Raw genomic sequence first — 21,220 nt, forward strand, 5'->3', positions numbered from 1 at the left:
CAGTGTGTAAGAAAAAGTTGTGGGGAAATGGAAAAGTGAAAATGGTTGTATGAATGTATTTAAAAAGTTGAATAATACCAACACTGTATGAAAGTTTTTGTAAAAGTTGATGCTAAACTGAATTGCCGGCTTTAATTTGGATGCATATATCCAATATTTTCAAAAAGTACGAATAGAATTGACAAGCTGTATAAAACTTAATTAATGAAAGACGTGGAACATTTTAAGGTATCAATGCAGTATGAATCTGTAAATAAGACTTGAATATGCATGGACAGCAGCTAAAGCAGTATGACTAAAGAAAAGAGGGAAAGGGTAGCCAAGAAATCTAGACGCACTCTAGCGGAAGCAAATGTAATTTGCAGCCAGGGTCAGTCTAGCAACTCTCCATTGGCTTGCGAGCTGGAAAAACCAAACTCTAGTCAGGCCAATCACATCATGTATAAAGTCGGTGGGCGGGCTGAAGAGTAAGAAATGAAAGAGATGTATAGACATATAGACAGATAGATATGGAGAGAGAGCCCCGTTTTGCCATGGCATTAAATCCTGAGTGATTGGTACAGTATATAACTATATATATATATCTCTGTATTTTCTACAAAGAGGGCTAAATATTCAGTTGTAAGTCAAAGCCACATGTGAGATGTAACATGCACTTTTATTAAAACAGACTATGATCAAAATAAAATGCAAAGATCAAGTTTCCTTCCCCGTTTGAAAATAAACAGCTGCAACACATGTAAATGAAAGATTATCTAAAATAAATAGCCCATATTAAATAAAAACAGCCTATCTCTGAGAAAGCTCATGCAGCTGTTCCAACAACATAAAAAGAGAGAGAGAGAGAGAGAGAGAGAGAGAGAGAGAGAGAGAGAGAGGGGGGCATTCAGGGAACTTGGAAATTCTGGCGCCAAATGGAAAGTGATTATTTATTAACAGAATGTAGATGTCAGCCTGCATTGCTGTTGCAACAAAAATTAAGCCAGATTAACTTCCTTGTTGGGGACCTTTGTCTCAGCACCCCGACTGCATGGTATTGATACCATAGACTGTAAAAAAATTAACGCAGCTTCCAGGTCTGAAAAGTAAAGCTAATGCAAAATGCCCTAATCCTACATTCTATCTAATTTCCCACAGAGGGCAACTCCGCTGGTTGCAAAAACAAGTCCATTTCTTTACAAGTCTATGGAAAAATTACCCTACTTCTCACTTGATTTAAGGAATTTATGGTCTCAGTCACTAGCTTCAAGTGTGCAATACAGCATGATGTTCATTTTGTGAATTATGGTCCCATTTATTTAAAAAAATAGATGATAAGGCACGGTGTTTTGTATGATTTTTCTAATGAAGCTGAAGTTCTTATCTTCATTCTTGGATTAAAACTTGTTTCAGGGTTCTTCAGTCTCTGGTGCATTGAACTTGGATTTTTTTTTTTAGGGTGTGGCTTTATGACGACCTGTCAATCATGATAAAGGCTTGGCAATGCTAACCATGGCACTGTGGACAGTAAAATAGCATCAAACTTATCTTGGGTGTTTTTTTTCTTCAACTTTGACCCTCTCCTCAGTGTGTTTTCAATTCATCAAAATTGTAACATTTTGCTCACCTAAAAATGTTTTGTTTAATGTCCTGCCAACCAAGCTAACTAGATTCTGCTAGCATTAGCTTGGTAACTTAAAGGAAAGTTTGACGATTTGCTGTACTGCCATTCAAACGATCTCATTAAAATGATTGAGTAGAGTTTATTTTTGGTGTAAATATAAAATGTTGGTCTCACCTGGGTTTTCATATTGAAGAAATTATGTTTTAGTTAATTCTACATTCTCCAGTCATGGAAGATGACAGTAGGGTACAATTTTCCATCTTAATGTCTAAAGCACTACTGTCCACTCTGGTGTACATTATTCTGCATTACAATACTACCCCCTAAGAGTAGTGAACATGTACAATGTGACTTACTGTGAGCTCAACACCCCTCTTCCATAATTTTCCATCCATCAATCAATCCCTCTTTTGCTCATCCCTTGTTACTGGCTAATTAATAAAACTCCCTTTCCCTGCTAATTGTCTACCATTTATAGGACCAAAAGAGACACCGGGGAGCGAGAGAGACAGAGAGAGCAATGAGATAGGTAGCAGTGTAGGGGTATAATTATGTTAAGCCAAATCACACATGAACTTGATAGAGCTTATTCTTAGCACAGGGAATGTTGGGAAATGACAGGAAAAAGGAGGGCTCAAGTTTATTTCAGTTCAAAGAGAATTTAACAAGACTGATATAATACACTTTGTAAGGAAGAGTATCTTTTAAAAGGAAACAGAGAGAAGTAAGAGAATGATAGAACAAATGTGTGTGGAATGGCAGATAATAAAAGTAAGCTAACTAGTACTGTGTGTATTTGGAATCATTAAAATATAGTGAGTCTCAGGGAAGAAGGCTGTATATATAGCCTCTAAGTGGGGTGATTGATAGCACCAGAAGGGGGTTCCTTCCCATGCAGGAGTGTTTGATTTAGACTCTCTGCCCCAGGTGTGGTCAGGTGGCCTCCGTTTGGGGACTTATAACACGATAGGCTTGTTCGAGATGAGCCTCGCCTGTAAAGTGAACGGGAACAGGTGGCAGCAGCGGGGGCGGTGACCAAAAGAGGTGGCCAAGTCGGACAGTTTTAAATTTTTAAGCAGCCTTCAGTCTGTACATGGAAGTCACAGAAACACTCACATCCTGGTAGATCTAATTCTGATTTATTATGATTTATATATGAGATAGAGAAAGTAGTAATGGGACAACCGACTCTTTTACGCGAGTCGGTTCAACCAGACGGTCGTGGAGCATGAACCAATTAGATTACATTATCTATGGATGTAATATTTCATCATCATTCTTTAATGTAATGTACTACTGTTTAAAAATGATGTCAAGGTTCTGAAATTAGTAGAAAGGTGATTGTAAAAAAAGAAAGAAATTTGTGTCCGAGCCCGACACAGTTAAAATCTAATTTATTTTCTAATACTAATGACACATGTAGGCTACGTTTTTGTGTGGAAAACTGCTTTAGGCATTCAGAAATGTCAACAGATGAGCGCATCAGCACACACGGGGCAACAAGCGCATGTTATTAAGCTGTTAAAAAGTTCAATGTGTTAACCTTTCCTGCTTGCTTAGATCTTAGATGATTGTGTTCATGGCAATTCACACATTATCGATGGGGAAGTACATCACATACAAATACACGTCATGTTACAGTTTTTTACAATCACTTTGCTACTAATTTCAGAACCTTGAAGTCATTTTTCAAAACTCTAGACACAAAACTTACAACGGTCATCACTTGTAACACAGGCTGTCCAATGTTCAAAACATTGCATTGTGCATTCATATCTTTAAAGAAATCTTGCACTTGCACAATCATTGGTTCAAAAAACTAATTTATGGTGAAATACCATTGAAGCATTACTTTAGATCACCCACACACAAGCTAGACATAGTTTCACTGTGTCATCATTGTTTCCATACAACTATGCATTAAGAGTAATGCAACAGTTACTTATCATTTTGACCAGTTGTATCGATTGATAGTTAGATCGTTGTAATGAAATGAATAGACAATCATCTGATATGTGTGAATTGCTTTTTGAAATAGTAGTACTTTGATGTTAAGTTGTGTCTTACTGAACAGGTGATCTTCGTTAAATGAACAAATTATCTTTGGTTTATGTGTATTGTATCCAAGCAATTGAAACAAGTGTTAGAGTTTTGAAAAAAAAATTATTTTGATCATTGGTTGTGAGTTTTGTGTCTAGAGTTTTGAAAAATGACATCAAGGTTCTGAAATTAGTGCCAAAGTGATTGTAAAAAACTGTAATGCCTGTCGGGCTCGGGCCAGGTTCAGACAGAAAAATTCAGCTCGATCCGGACTCAAACATGCACTGACTTCACAGTCTAACCTCCCAACCCCCCGGACTTTCTTCTACCCACCTACTGTGCAATATGCAATATTTAATACTATTGATAATACTGTGGAATTCCATTACTGTGCAATATCTGTATACTGTGCAATATCATTACTTTCATTGTCAATATCTATTACTCATTGAATATGATCACCACTATTGGGCAATATTCAAATAATGTGCAATAACCCACACTGCATATCACACTGTATATAAAACTATATTTATTTATTTTTTCATATCTATATAGCGTCTCAGAACTGTGCACCTTACCCCCCTTTTTTGCACTACTTATTTTATTTCATGTTGTTCTATTTCTTTATTTTACGTACATGTTGGCACTGGAAAAGGAGTTGCTTTTATATCTCATTGTACATGTATAGTGACCATAAAAGGCATTCTATTCTAGCCAATAACATCAGCCATCACAATGCATCGGTCGGGCAATAGTGCTCATTGACAATGGCCAGTTGTAGTTACATTAGCTGTACATTTTTTGCATGAAATCAAACCAGCACCAATAAGATCTAGTATGATAGACAATGCATTAAACTGCTATTGCTCTACAACTGCCAGATAGAAAAATACCAATTCAAAGACTAAATCTTTATAGTGGAAATCCTTGAGGACCTTGATTTTTATCTCTATCTTTGGTGAAAAGCAATTGTTCTTCTCCGCAAGGTAAAGGTGTTCAGTCACAATTATAAATCATTAATATTATTATGTTATGTAGAGTATGCACTTCATGATTGGGAATTGACTTCACAGGGCAAAGATTCTTCAATCAGAGAAGGAATACTTTCATATCACTTTCTTTCATTCTCAGGACAACACAGTCTCACTCCCAGTGTGTCAAAATCGACACTTGGTCAGGGGCCTTTGGCATTAGTTACTGACACAGAAAGTCTCCTTTAGTCAGACGCAGGATCGTGGGTGATGTTACAAAATGTAAATTTTAAGTGACACGCAGGACACCCAATCTCCTGGGTGAAAGTCCAGTGTTGTCTGCGTCCTTGCACAGATCTTTAGTCTTTCATACTACTTGCAACTGTTGCTCTTCATACTACGTCACCTTACAGACGCTAAAGGGTGCCCTTTGTGTCGTCAGATAAAATTATCAAAACGCCACTTCACATAAAAATGAGCATATCTCAAAAACAAACAAAAAAATCCATATAACTTGTTTAAAAAATATTTTGTTCACGTTTTGTGTGTTTACTTAGTAAAATCAGATGAAAACACGTATTGTTTTTTTTATTTATGACACAATTTCAAATTTAACCAATTTAGGTTTCATGGCAGTATGTGATTGTAAATGGACTTCAGTGCTGGGACACTGAATGCCAGCTCATGTGTTTAATGGGTTGCTGCTTCAATGTTTAAACTGTTAAAATGGACATTTTCAGTAGGAATTGATTATTGAAAATGGCGTGTGTGTAGTATTGTCTTTACAGTAGCATGGAGCTGTGTCCTTTGATTGTATATCATTATTATTTCTCCTGCCAGACATTCAAGACATGCCAGATGGTTTGGAGACTTTTTGGAAAAGGGCAAGCACTTGAATGAACCATCTATCTATAACGTACACCATTGTTGATTTAAACAAACAGTTGCGGCTGTCACACACACCTAAAACACGCCCGTAACTGCCAGTAGCTTATCACTGGATGCTGATTGGTCCAGTTTGCTGCTGTTCGGACACAACCGCATTACTCGAAGCCAGTCAAAATGGATTTTTGTGCGATATGCGATCCTACTGCCAGCGCCTACATTGGTATTTTTTGCTATTGCTTATCATTTCTTGGAGCATCTTCAAATGCTTCATATCTCTTAGTACAATAAGCTAAAATGTCAAGTCAATAAACCATAATAATTAATAAAAATATTGAAATTGTGTCATAAATAAAATTTTGTTTTTTTGTTTTCATCATATTTTCCTAAATATTGATTGAAATTGATCCTATACATTTTTAAAAGTAGAAACGTACAAAATATTTCTTAACACAAGTTATTTGAACTTATGGTGATTTTTTTTGTGTGTTTTTATGTTTTATGTGCAGTGGCATTTGATTGTTTTATCTGCATTAGAATGGTGACGCGTGGTTTTGCACCCAACTTCACGTAACGTGATGATGTCATGATATGACATGAAAGACTGAAGCCTTAGCTCTGCTGCTGGAACAAAAAAATATGAATTCTTTCTTCATGCACTAAGGCTTCTGAACTTGGCTCAGTGTGGAGGCACATGAATTACGTGTTGCCACTTGTTTTCTGCTGTGAACCAGGAGGCCTTAATATAGCCAACATTGCCATTTTGGGATTTTCTGTCATATATGGACAGTTTTTGGCTAACTTCTATCAGAATATATGTTTACATACAAATATAAATGATCTTGTAATGTTTGTATGTTGTAATTGTGTAAAACTTACGGGAAAATGCTTACCTTTCTAACAGAATATAGTTTTACCTTTTACTTTAGCTTTGTCTTTAAAAGAGTCGGCAAAAGCAAGCTAATACCGAAATTAACCATGCGCTACCCTTGGCCATACTCTGACAACCCTATCTCCTCAATGTGAAAACACAATGGGCACTGCTGGTTTTTCAGGGGTATTAACCATGTTAACAAGTTGGCCAACTTAACATCAATGCTGTCAACACATCCAGGACTGTGCTCTTGTTCTTCACAATAAAATGGCATGCTTCAACAACTCCAAATTATGCAGTAAAAGCTCCTTAAATTTCCACTTTGAATGTAATGTAATTTCACACTATGAGCGTCGCCCAAGCATTGTTACTGCTGTCTCTCAGTAAAGTTACTTTAATATATGAATTAGACACGTAAATGTCTATGTAGATATATGAAAATTCCCACGTAGATTCTTTGATGTGTATAAATTAATTCAAATTTAATTTGACTTCGACGGCCCAGGAAAAGACCGTAAAGTATGTCAGACTGGATGTGTCCGAATACGGCCAATAGCTGTGAAGTAGGAACGGTGTCTGATAGGGATGTAACGATGCATCATGAATCAGTTACAAATCAAAACGCAATGCAATTTTTAAACATTCTAGGTCATAATCTACTTTTGATTTTACTTATTTAACTTCAGACATCACTACGTCTTCGTAGTTTATTTATTTTAAGAGATTTTTTCTATTTAGTTATTTTGATGTAGGATTTGTTTAAAAAAATCTAATAATTTTTTATATCTTTTTATTTAAGATAAAATAAATCTCAGTTGCACTTTTGATAAGAGGACATCTGTTGTTTTGCACAGTTTTATTTAGTCATTTGTCTGCAGCTCATTCTGTTAAAAAATTGTGAGAAAAAAACGTATTGTGAACCAAATTGTGAGTTAAGTGTATCGTTACATGTCTAGTGTCTGAACATGGACACAGTTATGTTAGGGAATATCTTTTTAGCATGATACAGTATGTCTTCTAGAAAAATATGTGGCTATCTTTGACACAATGTTTCTTTCAAGTTTTCAAGATTGCAAAGATAACAGAGAAGGTAGAAACGTGCGTGTGTGTGTGTTTGGCTATCTCATGGCAACATGTGATCAGGACATGACAGCATATGGGCCCTTTTTTAATGACATGTTGTCATTACATGACAACTCTGAATAATAAACCCTCAGGGAGGACATTTTTGCAGGCCAACCCAGAAGTTAGCATCACACTGGTTCCCTTAACAAATGGCAATGGGATTTTTCCATTGGAATATTGCAGAAAATAAGCTCTGTGGCAAACAAACATTTATGATACTTACGTTTTATTTTAGGAAGATCTTAAAAAATAACCACCAGTGTTTCCCCTATTTTGACTGCTTTAGCCTGGCAGATGGGGGGATACCACAACACCAAATTCCGTTCTCAACACTTTTTTTAAATATTTATCGATAGATAGGTTTGGCAATGTGAGACTACCAGTAGGCTAACACTACCAACAATATATCTTTACTTCACCTGTTCAACTGACTTTAGCAGTTTAGAAAAACTTGACTGTCCTGTTCTGTGAGAACTAACCACAGCCAATCATTGACTCAGGGCAGTGTTTCGCTGCAGTTCATGGTGGTGTGCAGCTGCAGAATTAATATAGGGGAAACACAATGGATATTTGGCGCCTCAGAGCCTTTTGGTTAGTTTCAAGGTGATGACACTTCCTAGAGCCAGGCCGGCAACAAAGATCAGGACGAGGCTGTAGCTGCGACAGCTCATTGATGACACGTTCTGCATGGACGCCACTGCCAGCTCAGAGAAACTGTTGATCTGTGGAGAGACAGCTCTTATCATGTGGTGCATCATAATCACTCCTGGAGAAAATATTTCTGAAGATAAGAATGAAAAACATTTATGCAACTAAATGAAAGTAACTTTTTTATTTTATTCCTAGATATCAAATTGGTTATTGTTTCGTTGCTCTGATTGTAGGTCTATCCAATCACATACAGAGCCATTTTGGTCTATGCCCAGTGATAGCACGCCTTAGAAATAGAAAATATGGGGATGTTTCAGATTAATTTGCAATTAGGTCTGGCAATGTCCGCCGGGAACTGTGTATGGTCAATGGTCATTGTGCTAAACTTATGCAACTGTTGGGCCTCACTGTAAAAGCATCCTAAAGGATGTAATAATAATAATAATTTTATTTTTATAGTAGCTTTCATACAATTAAATCCAGCTCAAAGTGCTTTACAGTATGGCATTAAAAACATAAGATAAATACGTCCAGAAGAATAGAATGAAAACTATGAAAAATAAAAAGGGACAAAGCTATGAGTAGTAAAAGTGTCAGACGAAAAAAGCGAGCCACATTAACTAAATACCAGCCTGAATAAGTAAGTCTTCAGTTGAATTGTAAAAGAGTCAACAGAGCTGGCATTTCTAATAAAGCTGGGCAGGGTGTTCCAAAATCTTGGAGCATAGTAGCTTAAAGCAGATTTGCTTGCTTTGTGGGAACAGTAAAATACCGGAATGAGAAGATTTGAGGGCTCTTGTTTGTTGATAAGGAGTTAAAAAGGTATAAAATGTAGGAAGGATCTCATTAAGGGCTTTGTGAGTAAAATGACCTTAAAATCAATTCACAAAGCCAGTGTAGGGTAGCTAAAACATGAGTAATGTGCTCTCTTGAAAACATTTTTTTCCACATCCTGGTTTTCTTACTATGGCCACATTTCTTAGGTGGAAGAATGCTGTCTTGGTGACTTTGCTTTTTTTTTTAATTTATGTTTTTTCAAAGAATAAATTAAAGACTTTTCACTACTGATTTGGTCTGATAAGCCAGATCCCCAAGCCTATAAAAAATAAAAATAGTAGTTTAGGACTGTTCGCGCCTATTCGTTTTAAAAGAGGTCTGTAAGTGAGGGACAGCCTATAAGGCTGGCCCACCTTGTTGCAGTCCAGCCAAAAACGAAGTAGCTATAACTTTATCTAGACTGCTGAATAATCTCATACAGTGAGACAACATGAACAACGGTCTCATGTTCCTGTGACCACAGAGCTAACATGGTTGAGGAAAGTGCTCTGAAATGAAGAAGATGGAAGAAACGAAGGCCCACATACCCATCCTCCATGTTCCCGGATCCAGCCCAGTAGATTGTTTCTGAAAAAATCCACGGTCCATCTCAGGATCTCCCTCACTGATTGAGGGAGATGCGCCTTCACCATCTGATGAACAACAGAAACACAAGGTTCATACACAAAGTGAAGCTGGTGACAAACTCTGTAGTTCGTTTTAATGACCTTGCTGGATTAGTGGAAAAAAACTGCAACAAATATCCAAAAATATGTGGACACCTGAATAGTACACCCATGCGAGATTGTTGAACATGTCATTCCAAAGTTATCAATACACAGTGAATTGTGCCTCAAGTTGGGTTAGCATTCCTATGTGTAGGACCAAGGAATGTGTTGCATTGCATACCTACACTGCATGCCTGCCACTGTTGGTAATTGTCAGCGTGTTTGTCTGGAGGTGTGTGTGTGTGATATATATATATATATATATATATATATATATATATATATATATATATATATATATATATATATATATATATATATATATATATATATATATATATATATATATATATATATATATATATATATATATATATATATGTGTGTATGTATATATATATATATATGTGTGTATGTATGTATGTATGCATACATGCATACATACACACACACATATATATATATATATACAGTACATACATACATACATACACACACACCTAGTCTGTGGGATGCAGAGATCCACAAGTACTATCTTTTGATGACAAAAATATTCTTAACCACATATGCAGCACCTTAAAAATTATAATATTTATAATAAATCTCCACTTTAGTAAAGAAAAGCATTATGACAGAGCTTGTATTAAAACAACTGATGTCTTCACTGGATAAATGTAGTCTTTTTGTACTGTGAAGAGGAAAAATTCAGATATTCACACACTTTGTGATAAATGACAGGTTGTTTCTTCATCATAGATAGATTTGGCATTCACAACTCAAATTACAGTAAGCTGCTTTATTTTTTATTTTATTTTTCTTCTTCATTGGAGATTTCTTCCTACAATGTAAAGGAACATCGATGGGTTGTGCTTTTGAGCCAGAATATTCTAATTTATGTTTTTGTTTTTATAGTTATGTTTTTAACACAAATAGAAACACATCCCTTCTTAAATTCCTCAAACAGCTTACATATGATATATTTAGCATTTTCCAACTGACTAGCAATCATAAGGGGCAAGTAAGGCTTCTATTGGAATTCCTCACAGTACATTCAGTACTTAAAAACCATAATTCCCAGGACGTGGATGTGTTGTGTGTGTTGTTACTGCCAGTGATTGGAATATGATTGATTAGTTATGTCTGCCTGCCTATCCAATGTTGAGATGTATGCTCTGATAAAAGGTCCGTCAGATCGAAAGAAACATTTGCCCCATAGGGTTACATTGCAGCCCGATCTGTGGCTGCCGGTTGTGGCAGCATTCACACTTATACTGGACCAATTTCAAAGATTGTTGTTCCCATCAGCCACTTACACACAAAAACATAGGAAAATAGGGTCCATGTAAAAAAAGCAGTAGTTACCCTTTATTAAAGTCTAACCATCTATCTACACTATACTTTTGACAAAATACTTATTTCTCATAGTATGTACACACTAGCCAATTGCAAATCTATAAAGAAAGCATGTACAGAAAAAAATACAACAGCTAAATAACCAGGAACCAGTGTACAATATGTGCAAAAAAGAAGAAAAAATGCTACACTCAATTGTGCCTCCCTTGCAATGCAACAGAAAAATCTTCGGCATGACGCAACCATCCCCCTACAACAATCTGCTGTGACATCCTCACAACCAGCAAGCATTGCACCTAGTAGACAGTAATCAACTTTTACAACAATAGCATATAACTATTATGTATAATATGTGTGACAGGTTATTGTTGGTTTGTAAAGTTTGATGGATGGTGTTGAAGCTAGAATGTCCCCAAAAAGGCAGCAGTGGAGCAAAAGGTGGCAATGTTATCTTGATGAAAATAATTTATAATTGAATAGTAAATTCATTGACTTTAAATTTATAAAAACAATTTTATAAGCTACACAAAAAAGAAGAAATGACAAAGAAAATAAAATGGAAGAAATGAGAGGATCCTTTGCATGTTAAATAGTGGTAGGAGACCCCCCACTTTTTCAGTTGAGTGAACACGAAATCATTAAGCGTTACAGATTAAGCAGCGATGCATTACAGTTACAGGAAGAAATCAAAGATGACATTGAATCTCTGACTCAGCGTTCACATTATATTCCAGCAGTTATTAAACTCCTCGCTACATTACAAATATTGGCATCAGGATCATTTCAAACAGTCATAGCACCAGCAGTGGGAATATTGAAGTCTGCACTCATATCATATCATAATACAAGTACTTAACGCTTTGCTAGAGCGCAATTTACGGTATAGTGGGCAGAGGAAGGTGCTCATTAACCGATGAACTGCAGGTTGGGTAAATACGAAGTAAGCTGAAGTATCACAGCGTGCATTTTCTGCGGGTTGGACATGGCGCCAATATTCGCAAATGTACGTACATCTGGCCCTCCGTCTTTAGCTGTTGTTTAGACTGTTGTACGTATCAGTGTTGGAATCCTTTTCAGTGAAATACAGCCACAGTTTACACCATTTAGCTGTCAGCATTTTAACCGTGTGCAGTTACTGTTTCGGAGCACCAGAGAGCAGCCCAGGCTTTTAAGTGGCAACAAAGTCAGCGTTGCGGTTTGGTCCGGTAGATACCGGTCAATGGGGCATTAGTCAGAAACTTCATCCAACTTCCAAATTTATTTTACTTCTATGAAATTGGACCAGAGCATTCATGATATAAAATGAAATAACAGCAATGCTGGTGCAACAACAAAAAACTCCATTATCTCTGCCAAAGAGGGAGATTTAAGTATTTAGTGGAGTCCCTCTGCAATATCATGCCTTTATGGGAGCCTTTGAATGCAGCATTGCAGAAAGTTGAATGATGCAAAAGATTTATTTTATTTCCCCAGTATTTCCTGGAGAAGTACACCAGGGGTCAACCAAGAACGCTAGTCAGAAGTAGTTAATAAATGGCTGTGGAGAAAACAACAAACTTGTTAGAACATTTTTAAAACAGATACAATATATTGTATCTGCTTAGGACAAAGCCCTCTTGTGGCCAGTAATTGAGTCAGAAGATGTGATGATGATTCAAAATGAGGAGCACTTTAGATTTTCACTTGATAATCTATTATTTATTTATATTATTTTTATTTATTAATCTTCATTTTACCAGGAAATAATCCCATTGAGAGTCAGAATCTCTTTTTCAAGGGAGTCCTGGCCAAGACATTAGTATAATAGTCCATATTAAAATATACAGTGAAAAATAGACAACCGAAAACAGAAAAAGACAGTTGGCAATTTAACATCTCAACATAATCACCAGCAGCACTCAGTAACAGCACATGTGCATTTAGTAGGGATGCACCAAAATGAAAATTCTTGGCTGAAACCAAAAACCAAAAAAGGGGAAACCAAGTCCGAAAACCGAAACACCGAAAGAAATTATGCTAATTATTAGTAATGCATTTATGGCTCTGACTGTGTACTAACTTTACTAAAATCGAGGCATTGCAATTGTATAAATTAATATTAAAGTTTAATTAAAAAAGTATCTAGCAGAAATATGGCTACAATCTGATAGTCACATACAGTATATAGTAGCCTAAGAACAGAATAGCTTACCTATTGTTATTGTTATTATTATTATTATTATTATTTGAGACACTTTCTTACAGGATTTCACTGAACATATCAAACAACGAGGGTGCATGCCCCTCATCTGGTGCAGAGAGACCAGTCGTTTTTTTCTGCGCTGCGATCTCCTCCTGCGCTTCTCGGCATCCATCGCGGCCTGGATCATTTCTTGTGCGCCCTGCTTTATTTCCGCATCCAAATAATGGTTTAAATAACACGGATCAAGTACAGTCGTGATGAAGTGCAGAGGATCCGAATAGATCTCACTGAAACCTGAGCTAACAGACTCTAAGAGCGTACTTTTCATTGTTTTCACTCCGTGGTCCATCTCAACATCTTTGCTTAAGAGACACTTTGCAGGTGGAACTGATCGGGTACTGACACACGTGCAGGTCGCGGTTTCTGTTTGCGTCATCACAACATTTCGGCCGTATTGTTTCGGTGATAAAAGTATTTCGGCTGAAAACCGAAAATGCCCTTTTGGGCCATTTTTGGCCGAACATTTTTGGTGGCCGAATATTCGGTGCATTCCTAGCATTTAGTACTCAAATAGTCCTTTATGCTAATTTTAAACTGTGTCACTGTTGGTAGGTAGTCTAATTTAAGATGATTCTGCAATTTATACCAGGATGAGAGTGCAAAAACTTTAAAAGGCACTTTCACCAAAGACAGTTCGTGCTCGGGGAATGTCATATATGATTTGCCAATATGATCGAATATTACATTTCCTGGTGGTGACTTTAGGAGTCAGGAGAGAACATAAGTAAGTAGGCAGTTTACACAGTATGACCTTAAAAAGAAAAATATACCAATTCGCCGACCTGTTATTGTGCAAAGAAGGCAAAAATAAGCTAACCCACCTTGACAGCCAGCTTTCCGGCTACGTAGAAGAGCACAGCGATCCTCTCCCAGCTGATCCCGTATTGAAACACTTGGTCTGCCACTTCCTTAAAGCTGTCAACATTAGAGCGGGAAGAACAAGCTATCCCATCTATCACACTGCAACAGAGACAAGAGAGGATAAGGGCAGTTTGAGTGTTACAAAACTTGAGAAACTAAAGAGCATATAACCCGGTGCTATAGACCAGTAGCCTGGATAAACCCTGACGAACTTCCAGCAAATTTGAGATTTGCTCTGCAAGTCAGCCTGGCGAAGAGCCCATTCAAACCCATTTCCAATGTCCCCAAAATCTAGGTACCAATCACAACCGTTGAGGCGAGCTTTACGCCACGACGATAGCGCACAGACAGCGAGCAGCTTTTTGTTTACATTCAACATGACTGCTACCGAAGCGCAGCGTCACCCGGATCGTTGGTCTGATTGGTTGAAGGATTATCCAATTGCGCCCAGAGGCATTTGAGCTGCATCCGTTGGTGACGCCCCTTTGGAAATGAGCTATCAATGAACCTTTCCCAGACCCATTCTCAGTTACAACTGAGAAGGGTCTGGTGTCAACTAGGCTAATAGACCAGTGGTTTTCCAACCTTTTTGGTCTGAGGTCCCCCCCACAGCTCTGTCAGATGAACGTGTGTACCGCTTCATCTATTCCCAAAGTATGTTCTAAATGTATAAAACTATTAATTATGTAAAAGTGGATATTGGTAATTACTTCATAAAATTGAACTATCAATATTTAGGTTGGTTGGGTCTGCAATCACACTACTAGCCTTTTCGGCTATTACTATTTAGAGTGAAGCTAAATGTTTCAACCCTTTATCCATTACAACTATTTCAACCGTTAGTTATTTCAATTTTTAGCCATTTTAACCGTTTCTCCGTTACTTTTAGCTGATCATTTGAACTGTTAACGCAGTTAAGGTTACTTTTAATAGTTATCTCTACCATTTATTAATTATTTAATATGTAACTTCTGTGCTCACTTGCTAACTAGTTTTCACACACTCTTCCATACTGTAGCTACAACATGCAGTGTTCCGGTGTTGAAGTTGACTTAATGTTTGTATGTGGATATATTCTTTTAATCAAATCATAATTAATATTTTTTCAAATAAGTAGATCTACTCTGCAATCTTTCCATTTACCCCCTGGCAAGAGCAGAAGTACCCACTGGGGTACATGTAACCCTGGTTTGGAATCAATGCTATAGACGTTTTCAGTATTCTACCATGAGCGCTGAGATACTGCGGGTCAGACTCACTCTTTGAGCTCCTGGTCGCCTTGGACCTTGTCCCCAATGATGCAGATCATTTTGGCCAGCTGGATCACCAACTTCTGCTCCTGGTCCTTTAAGTCTGCCTGTGGAGTAAGGGGTGGGAAGTCCTCGGAGGGTACTTCCTTCAGCTCCTCCTCTATCACCCTGGAAGAGAACAGGATATAAAAAAAAAACAGACTGTCCCAAACTTATAGAGGGAATTAAATATGCAGTAGATAAGACTTATAAAACTAACTTTCTGTCATATTTGCTGAAACTGACCCTATGTTCCAGTAGAACTACATAAAGCAGGTAATAAATACATCAATACAACAAATATGTAATTATATAATTAAATGTCAAAATGTGTATATATTTATTTCTACTTTCATTTCTACTTTTAGTTATACTTTTATTTTTACTTTCATAGTTTTATTTATACTTTTATTTATCCATAGTGTAACTTGCTGAAGGGACTAAATATATCCGTCAACTTTAGTCCTCAAAAGTTAGGGGGCAGGTTAAAGCTTCTGATTAGTGAATGAACGTGTTACAGACCCAGCGGCTCAACTAGTCGATCGAGCTCTCTTGGTTTGCACTATATTGCTACAATCCAGCAGATAGAGATTAAGAAGAAAGAAGGATTCATAATTCGTTTAATAGGTTCTTTTTTTAAATTATTTTTTATTTTATTATTATTTGGGAATATTGTAAATACTAGACATTCTGATCAAAGCTCACTATACCTGGTGGTGGCGGTAATCATGGATCTTCAGGCCACACAGCACGTAATGTTCAATTATGTCAGCTGGTAAATCAAAAGAAGGCAGCCACCAAGCTCTCTCCCTCAATCACATCACCCTGTAGCCCTGTCTTATAATACATCTATGTTGCAGCCTCACTTGCTGTACGTTAGCTCTTAGAGGAGCGTGAATACAGCTTAATTCTTTTCTGTCTCACTCAGGGCTGATATAATTCCTATTCTCTCAGCTAAGTCCTTGAAAATGTTGCATGTTCAGCATTCCGTTGTACTCATGTTACAAGACACTCAAAGAAGTCGGTTGTTTAGTTTTTCCAGTAACTAACTTAATGTAAATTTTTGTTTTAAGCCTGTTTTTTGTTAGCCAAAATTAGCATCCCAATTAATATCACAGTTAAGGTGAATTACTGTTCCACCTTGCTAACCAAGCTAGCAGGCTAACTAATACCTTTTGCTATGCAAACAGACTGTAAAAATAGATTATTAAAATTACAGTATATTAACAGTCTAGTTATGTATGCAAATGATCCCACCGGGGCTGGTAACGTTGAACTGTTTTAACCATATGTGGTGGTGTTGGTAATCGATGCTAATGTAATGGTAGCTTTATATCAAAGCCTGATATATAAATAAACAACTTTAAGTTAACAGCATTTGTTAAGCCTTTTTTGTGTTTCTGGCACTGTATTGATATACATTTTGTTAATAAAACTATCCATAGTTCAGGTTAACATTTGTTATGTTGTTTGTTATTAGCTAATCTTATCAACCCGCCAGCGACTTCAGATAACAATAGCCTGTGTTGTGTATTTTGGGCTACTATTAGAGCCGTAGTTGAGATACACTTGATGGATTGTGGGTAACTTTAGCTTCCGTTGTTGGCGATAGCCACGCTGCTGTAAAGACATGCTGTTGCGCTAATAAACAGTTAATATTCCGTCGTAGTCCGGTTTATCACTGTTATGTCTAGTAACATGTCTGGACCGACGGGTGCTCTCCGTGACGGAGGAGTTTTATGCTGCCTTTTTTCAACCAATGCATCCTGCTGACCAAGATGCATGTTATGAATGAATTTACAATAAACCTACACTTATTAAACAGCACCTAGTGCATTTTCTATTTACTACAAGACAATGTTTTTTTTCTAATTTACTATACTGTGAGACATTTTATATGTAGCAGGCTAGGGGAAGAAACTGTTAGGTCTACTGATGTTAACAGTTTCTTGGTTTACTTGAGACACTGTGAAAGGGACAAAAAAGGCAACCTGACTTGCCTAAATTTAAATTGGTCCCAGTAACAACCACTCTCTAGGTATGTGATGCTCTTGGAACAGCACAATAATATTACCTATAATATTTGAGAACTATGAACTCTCTTTTAAACTGTTAACAAAGAGTGTCATAAGGCTTTGAGTGGTAAGGAAAGCAGAGCTAGTAAGACCAAACAGTGTTATGGCCATATGTGGTAAAAAAAAAAAAAAAACCTGCAAAACTGTTTAAAAAAATAAATACTTTCCCTAGTGGTGAAATGAACTCCATCGTGCAAAAAAGCCTAGGGGTCTCATTTATAAACGTGGCGTACGCACAAAACGGGGCTGAAAATGTGCGTATGCCACTTCCCACGCAAAGGTTGTGATTTATAAAAAACCAACTTGACGGGAGAATGTGCAGCCTTCCACGCAAACTCTGACCCATGTACGCACATTTTGGAGACAATGGGAATTGGCGACGCAGATGTTGAGGTGGTGAACTGAAATCAGACTGCGTGGGAATAACGATTACTCGTAATTTGTTCAAGTATTGATGCCTCACGCACATTTTTTCACTCCCTATCATCAACATTACCATAAAGATTAAATCCAGCAGTGCTATTTGTGATTGTACTGATTGATACTTGTTCCATAAACACCTTGTAAAATCCAACTCAAATCTTTAATAAAAATTCGTTATTAATGTTTAATCGGCGCAGCCTCACCATCACATTGTCTGCTACGGAGCACAGGAGGAGGAGATGGCCCGACTGCATGGAATACAGGATATCATCAAATACCCTACCATTAGATAACTGCAGAACACTGTGTAAATAACGAAAAAGCAGTCTTTAAAACTGTGCATGTTTCATCAAATGTCAAAGTCTGGAAATACAGTCGTTAAGCTCTTGCGCAATCATTACGCTTAATGTCCTCGTTATCAGCCGAACTTTAATACTGTGCGTGACAAAACCTGCATGAAGAAAAGCGTGTTTGCCTGTTAGACTTTCGTCTTCAAATTGTATCTCGGGGTGTTGATGCTGTGATTTTGACAAGGTGTTAACAATCACAATATGTTGTAAACATAAATACTGCGGTAAAGCCGTGCGTAATGCTACATGATGGCACTGCTGGCCCTGCAGGAGGACTACGCCAATGGAAGAATCAGGAGAAAAAGAGACTTCAGGGACCATGACGATGACTGGCTAATATGCCGATTTAAATTCCCTATAGCTGCGCTCTTGGATCTCTGTACTGAACTGAGTCCAGTAGGAGGGGAAATACAGGTCCTCGCCACTCTGGGGTCAACCGGCTGTTTCCAGAGTGAAATGGAAGACAGCTAAGTGTTTTATATAAATATTATATATAATGTTAAACTTTATCACTAAGTTTTGTTTGGATATAATATATAGTTCTAAATCTTGTCATTTAGGTTTGGTATATCGAAGCTGTCCCCGAGAGCCGTAATGCCTGCCGTTTTGGAAGGTATTACTAATATAGGTAGTCTATAGATCAGGTTTCCCTACACTGTGCGAGAACAGGCCGAATTTATAATTCAATTTGCAGCAATTCCTGAAAGTTGCATTGACTATTTATGGTTAAAAATGGGCGTGTACAGGGTAGGATAAGAGGCTTTACGTCAGAAGCGGCGTACAGATGAAACATAGGATGTGAGTAGGCACAGAAATATTCTGATAAATAAAACTGTGCCTACGCACGTCCTATGCCGGATTCCCTTTATAAATCACAATCGGCTCTAAAAGTGGAGCAGCTTTGGCGGCTTCATGTCACGCCCATAGCTGCCCTTAAATAGTCAGTGAAACGCCCCAAATTAATATTCATTCATCCAGACTTCTTGCGAAGATATTAAAAGATCAATTTGGGGATTTTCTTAATCTCTGCGATTTAGCACAAGATAAATGAGCGTAGATTATGGATTGTTGATAATCTTAAAAGTAGGTTTTCACATACAAAGAAATTGCACTTTAACTTTCCAGAGGCTGATGACGTTTCTTCATTTATGGTCTTCCTTATATGAGTCATGATGCAACACAGTTTATGAGAGGTGTGATTTATTGTAAGAGCGCAACAGCTGTTACTGTGAAATGAAACTGAAACTTGCTTTAGATTAGAAAATGTTATTTTCATTAACAAACGAACGTTTCCAAAACAATGATTAGTGAGTGAAGTGGAAGTAAAACAAACAACGGACTATTTATGTTTAACAGAGTGTTCAGCTGTGCTTTGGATACACTTGGCTGAGGAAATTACCCGTTTCAGTTCAGGGTAAATAACATACATTTTCACAGTTAATCATTTGGTTTGCAAAATGTCAGAACATTGCAAATCTTCACATTTGAGAACAGCAATATTTTTGGTATTTTTGCTTAAAAAATGATTTAAACAATGAATCAATTATCTAAATTGTTGTTGACTCATATTTTGTAGCTCATCTTATCAGTCATCATTTCAGCTCTAGTTTTGAAATATGATACGATGTGTGGACCTATCCAGATTACATCACAAACGAAATGGAATCTTTTCATTTCAAATTCATTGATTTTTTTGTTTTTTGTTTTCATGGTCTCATGTTATTTTAAACTAACTAAATGACTGTTGATTGAACACAATCCATCTTGGGCTCTATAACTTGAGATCAGAAAAAGGAAACTTACTCTTTGATCAGGGCCTCCCCTATCCTCGCATCTGAGGAGGAATAAAACAACATTAGTGTGCACTACACGTTCAAAATGACACAAGGCAGCGTTAACTTCTGGCTATCGAAATTGTTACAATGTTGCCACTGTGGTTGTTAGCCTACATGTAGGTACGTTTAAAAATACAGGAATAAAAAATACGAATGTTAACTTCCGCAACTTTAATTTGACTTGAACTACTACGTTGAGTGCCACAGAAAGCTTACCTGACATACCGTTTCCTTCACACGCCATGGTTTGAGGAAAATTTAAAAAATAAAACTTCTAGAGAAACTTTTTTTCCCCTCACAAACTCTGCCTCTCTCACACAGTCAGATAAAACCTCATTTAAAATCCCGAGGCGCTATTTAAAAAATAAAAAAACATCCCTAATGAAACGCTAACTATATTTTGTATGAACGATATCCATGAAGAGACAATAAATAACACACATCGAAAGTATTAGAAAGTATTCTGTTCTGATTCCTGCTTTAAAGGAAAACACTGGGCGGCGCAAATCAACTGTCCTTGACTTAAATACATCCGTGTAGCAACTTGAGTCATGTACATAGTTCATGTTACATTTATGTAGGCCTACATCGTCCCCGCTTCCTGGCTAAACTTACTGGAAAAGGCTATGCGCTTTGTGGTCAGCACTGCTTTGCCAAATCGATAAGTTGCATGCACAGTGGTCTCTCGGTGTTTTTTTCAAGTAATAAAATATTTATTAATATTTGTTATTTTTGGTTGTTTTTTTATGTTTTGTTTTGTAGGCCTATGTAGACTATTTTTGTGTTCACCCCGTTTTTTATTATAAAATTAATTCATACATAATGTAAAGAAGTTCCCCGCATTATCTTTTTTTAAGTAGGCCTAGATATAGAAAAATATACAGAGCTATACATACAGTAAAGCCAAACGAATAGAAAACCAAGTTGGAACCAAAGAACTTAAATTAACATGCAGGGGTCAACAAAGAATAGAAAATAAATGAATTGGAAACATTAAATAGGGAGCACAATCTTACAGTTTTAATTGCTTTTTTGTTTGTGTAGTATAATTGTTTTGATATAGCACCATTTCTTTCTTGAACACATTAAAATGATG

General features: G+C 36.9%; 1 protein-coding gene across 2 annotated transcripts; it reads right to left on the reverse strand.

Moving 5' to 3' along the window:
- Positions 1 to 7,710: 7,710 nt before the first annotated feature.
- Positions 7,711 to 20,748, reverse strand: LOC114569810 (apoptosis regulator BAX). Of its 2 annotated transcripts, none has more exons than XM_028599884.1 (6): positions 20,350 to 20,748; positions 20,093 to 20,123; positions 15,412 to 15,570; positions 14,113 to 14,251; positions 9,517 to 9,621; positions 7,711 to 8,223 (listed from the first exon to the last, which is right to left on the reverse strand). In XM_028599884.1, exons 1-6 carry the CDS (start codon positions 20,366 to 20,368, stop codon positions 8,080 to 8,082), a joined length of 597 nt encoding a protein of 198 aa, XP_028455685.1. In that variant the 5' UTR covers positions 20,369 to 20,748; the 3' UTR covers positions 7,711 to 8,079. The 2 variants fall into 2 exon arrangements, with proteins under 2 accessions (XP_028455685.1, XP_028455683.1); XM_028599882.1 differs by having other exon boundaries at positions 20,341 to 20,746.
- Positions 20,749 to 21,220: the final 472 nt, after the last annotated feature.

Source organism: Perca flavescens, chromosome 15 (assembly GCF_004354835.1).
Source record: "Perca flavescens isolate YP-PL-M2 chromosome 15, PFLA_1.0, whole genome shotgun sequence".
Taxonomy (NCBI): domain Eukaryota; kingdom Metazoa; phylum Chordata; class Actinopteri; order Perciformes; family Percidae; genus Perca; species Perca flavescens.